The 4,384-nt window shown below is 32.3% G+C and overlaps 1 protein-coding gene across 1 annotated transcript in view; it reads left to right on the top strand.

The window, feature by feature from the left end:
- Positions 1–910: 910 nt before the first annotated feature.
- Positions 911–4,384, top strand: part of LOC103583225 (uncharacterized protein KIAA1109-like) — a gene marked incomplete at its 3' end in the record, with an annotated part of 6,021 nt that continues 2,547 nt past the window's right edge. The window contains exons 1-2 of the mRNA XM_008564605.1: positions 911–1,259; positions 2,685–2,923. Of these exons, the coding sequence (XP_008562827.1) occupies positions 1,192–1,259; positions 2,685–2,923 (307 nt within the window). The remainder of the gene's footprint in view (positions 1,260–2,684; positions 2,924–4,384) is intronic.

Genomic DNA, 4,384 nt, shown 5'->3' with positions numbered 1-4,384 from the left:
AGGCTTATTCTAATAGAAGTTAAATGTGATAAATTGATTCTTTATATCCTTGTGACTGTAAATAAACCATTGATGAATCCTCTGCAGCCTAAGCAGATATTAATGTATGTAAACTGGAGTTAATATGAAATTTGCATTTTGTGTATTTTGCCTAATCTGTTTAGTGCCAAGAATCCTTTGCACCTTTGATGGATAACATTTAATTTAAATCTCTTTACTGTCTGGGTCCTTAATGATGCAGTCCATTACTTTTCCATTTTATATGTCAAAGACTGCTTCATTATGGCTTCTACATACATGTCCTATCATATGCTATCTGTGGAATTCCACAGTTGTGTTGAGAGTCATTCTTCTATTTTACTTCTTTCTGATCGTTCATTTTACAAATATATGAGTGCCTATTATCTTCCAAGTACTGTTCGAGGCATTGGAAGGAGAGAACAAAAAATCAAGAAAGATAGTATCTTTGCTTTATGTCTGTACAGTAAAGCACACTAATTCCTAACTAAGAATAGTAGCCTTGCGCATTTTGAGTCAGATATCTACAACTTCTTTGCCACTCATTGAAGATATAAATTGAGAATAAAAAAACAGAAAATGCAAGTTGCATTTTCTTCATTCCTATCAATTTCTCCTAACATAGTAGATGATTGTTAGAGTATTTCTTTGGCTTCTGATTAGATTTTAAATAGCATTTTTTGCTTTTATATTCAGTATTTGTCTCTCATAATGGTTGTACAGATCCCTAAAGTAAGTTGGAGAAGAAAAGAGGAGTTCTGAAAGGGGGAAAAAATCAAAATGGAATGTGTGTGTGTGTGTGTGTGTGTGTGTGTGTGTGTGTGTATGGAATACTATTTAGTGCAGTGTACAAAATAAATGTATTTTAATATTTTAAGAAAACATTGTTTCTTCAATATGTAATTTAAACACATGAAAAATCTTGTTATCTTAGTTCATCGAATTATTTAAAAGTATTTTTCTTGCTCTCAATTCTTTTTCAAAATTTTTCTTCATTTGGCTGTATTTTAATGGTCTCCCTTCTCTATTGATAGAACTGTAGTGAAATGTAGCATTGCCAAGTCGCAAGCTCTCTACAGTGCCCAGAGAGGGTTGAAGACAAACAATGCTGCTGTATTTAAAGTAGGAGCTATCAGCATCAACATTCCTCAGCACCCTGCTACCTTACATAGCATGATGGTTCGTAGTTCTCATCAGCTGTCTAAACAAATCTCAGACCTCATCAGACAGCCTTCTACAGTGTGAGTTATTTTATTTGTTTATGTGCTGTGATTCTATATAATACCTCAAAAAAAAGTTTGGAGGAAGATGAAAGGCTACTTCTAAGTATTGACCATTATGGACAATGGGGCAAGTGAAGAGTAGCCAATAATCATGGGGGAATCATATTGGATAACATTTAAGTACTATGTCAGAAATGTAATTGTCAGTGTTCCATATTGCATAAATAAAGTTTGAGATTCTAGAGATTTGTGGCTTCATAAGAGTTAGTAATAAAAAGCAAATTGATGAATTCTAAGACTATATCAATCCTTGTTTACTTTGAATTCATTGAAATTTATGGCTGCATAAGGTTTAAGAAATTGCAGTGGTGATTTATGTTCCATGCATTGTTTTGTGCTGTCCTCTGTGTGAAATTATTATATATGATTCAATGCACGATTTAACCATGCCACATAAATATTTTAAAGGACAATAATCAGACTTTTTCACATTAACTTTTGTTCCTGTGTCTATAGCCTTTATTCATTCACCTGCATTGCTATCCTTATTCCCAGCCTCTGAAAGCTATAGCTAATAAAAATATATGGAAAAGGTAAAAAAGTTGCCTTATGTTTCCTTTTCCTCATCCTATAAAGTGGGAAAACATTAGTGTGTCTTTTGATGGTACCCTAAAGCAGTGATTTTTCTAATTGTTCTATTTAGATCTTTAATTCTGATGTAATATTAATTTATGGCTGAAGTTGACTAAGTAGTAAAAACTTAAATATTTTTCTCCCATGAAAGGAATATGGAATCCAGAATGTGTATTGTGAACATTAGTTTTAAAATACTCCAAAGAATTTTTCCTTATTGTAATGTATTGTCAGTAGAGTGTAGTAGTATAAAAATCAGACTCTGGAGTCAGAGTCAAAAGTTTAGTTTCACCACTTTCTAGCTACGTTTCCTCATTTACAAAGCCGAGATAATAGTACCTACTCAAAGGGTTTTGTGAGACAAATGAGATAGAACCCACAAAGCACTAAGAATGATACCTGACACTTGTAATTATTGTTACTGTTGGTGTTGTTAATAGTGGCAGTAATAGTAGTGGCAGTAGTATAATTAGTATTACAATCATCAGTAGAGTACAAAATGGTTAAGTCATAGAATTTGGAATCAGACAAATCTGAGTTTAAATTTCAGTTTTGCATTAATGGCATGAATCACCTTGGGAGTATAACATTCTAGGAGTATATATTGTTATTCTTCTTGTCTAATTTTCTAGATCATCATTGCTCAGTGGCTGGTTTTAGGAAGTCTTAATATAATATGATATTTGAAAGAAACATTTGTTCACAATATATATTTGTTATTTTTTACTGAGACATCCAATAGTTTTATACAGTAAAATGGCAGCTGTTAATTGTACTTTAAAAAAAAATTTTTTTTTTTTTGTTTTATAGCCCACAGCCTGTAAAAGAAGATATTGCAACCCCGCTACCTTCTGAAAAAACTCCAACAAGTGTTAATCAAACTCCCGTTGAAACAAATGAATTTCCTCAGCTACCAGAAGGCTTAGAAAAGAAGCCTATTGTTCTTAAATTCAGTGCCATGTTAGATGGTATAGCCATTGGAGCAGCACTTTTACCATCTCTGAAAGCAGAATACAAGATGGGAAGAATGAGAAGTCATGGAATGACAGGTAATGCTGAATTTTGAATCCTATCTCTTAAAATTTATGATTTGAGAAATTAGTGATATTTTGATGAGAAGGTAAATTTAGTTTTATAGATATTATATGAAAATCTAAACAATTTTAACAACACTTAAATTTCATTAATGATATTCTCCAGTCAAGTAAAAAATATCAGTGCACCTCTGTGAATGGCCAGAATGGACCCTTCTTTGAACTGTTTAAAATTAGTTATTCAACTGTTGAAGCCAATTCTCCAATTAAACTAAAGTTGAATAAATGAACATCTGTTAGGTTTTTATAGTCTGAATAACTTGGTTTATTTTCACATTGGGTGCATTTAGCTTAAATCAGAGGTAATTTTATTTTTCTAAAATAGCTTCTTCTGTGTGGTTTGGGAACCTTTATATACCCTATCCCAAAATTCTTTGCTTTTTAATTTTTATTGTGACATGTGTCATATATACAAAAGCATGTGAATTATGCATACACACACTTTAAAAAATAATTAAGTACTGTAAACTCACCAACCCACTACACAATCTGAGAATTAGAACAATACCAGTAGCCTCCTTCAAAGGCAGTCCCTATGACTGCTTTGGGAATAACCACTATCATGAATTTTGTCTTACCCATTCCTTTGCTGCTGCTTTGTAGTTTTACCATGTAGGTATATGAGGGTACTTCAGAAAGTTTGTGGGAAAATAGAGTTAAAAGATAATACAAATCTTTCCATGAACTTTTGTTTTGTTTTGGTGGCTGGCTAATATAGAGAGCCTAACCTTTGATCTTGATGTTATCAGCTCTGTGCTCTAACCAACTGAGCTAACTTGCCAGCCCTCCATGAACTTTTTGAAGTACGCTTGTATATTCATAAATGATTTTGTTTGCTTTTGCATGTTTTGAACTTTATTTATATGGAATCCCACTAGCATTTTTTAACTAGGATTTTTTTTTTTTTTTTTGCTGTGTATTAGATTTGAGATTCATCCATGTTCATTCATGTATCTGTGTGGTTCATTCATTTTTCACTGAAATATACCAGTTCATTCGGTGATTATATTACAATTTATCCATTCTACTACTGATGGATCTTTGGCTCATTTGACATTTTTGCTATTACAAACATTCTCTTACACATTTTCTGGGACACATGTGCACGAGTTTCTCAAGGGTATTTACTTACGAGTGGTAAAATTTGGTTGTACGGTAAATACATCTTTGGTTTTACTAGGAAATGCAAAACTGTTTTCCAATTTATTCTCCCACCAGTATTAGATGAGAGTTTTCATTGTTCCACATCCTTGTTCACACTTGGTATTGTCTGACTTTTTAATTTTTGCTTGTCTGGTAAGTGTGGAATGGTATCTCCTTGTGGTTTTAATTTATATTTCTTTGATTACTAATGAAGCTGAATCTTTTTTATATGATTAAGAGCTCCTTATTTGTTTTCTTTATATGAAACGCCTG

The sequence above is a fragment of the Galeopterus variegatus genome, unplaced genomic scaffold, assembly GCF_000696425.1.
Source record: "Galeopterus variegatus unplaced genomic scaffold, G_variegatus-3.0.2 Scaffold20703, whole genome shotgun sequence".
NCBI lineage: Eukaryota > Metazoa > Chordata > Mammalia > Dermoptera > Cynocephalidae > Galeopterus > Galeopterus variegatus.
The sequence above is the reverse complement of the archived record's forward strand: the minus strand, read 5'-3'. Positions and strand labels throughout refer to the sequence as shown.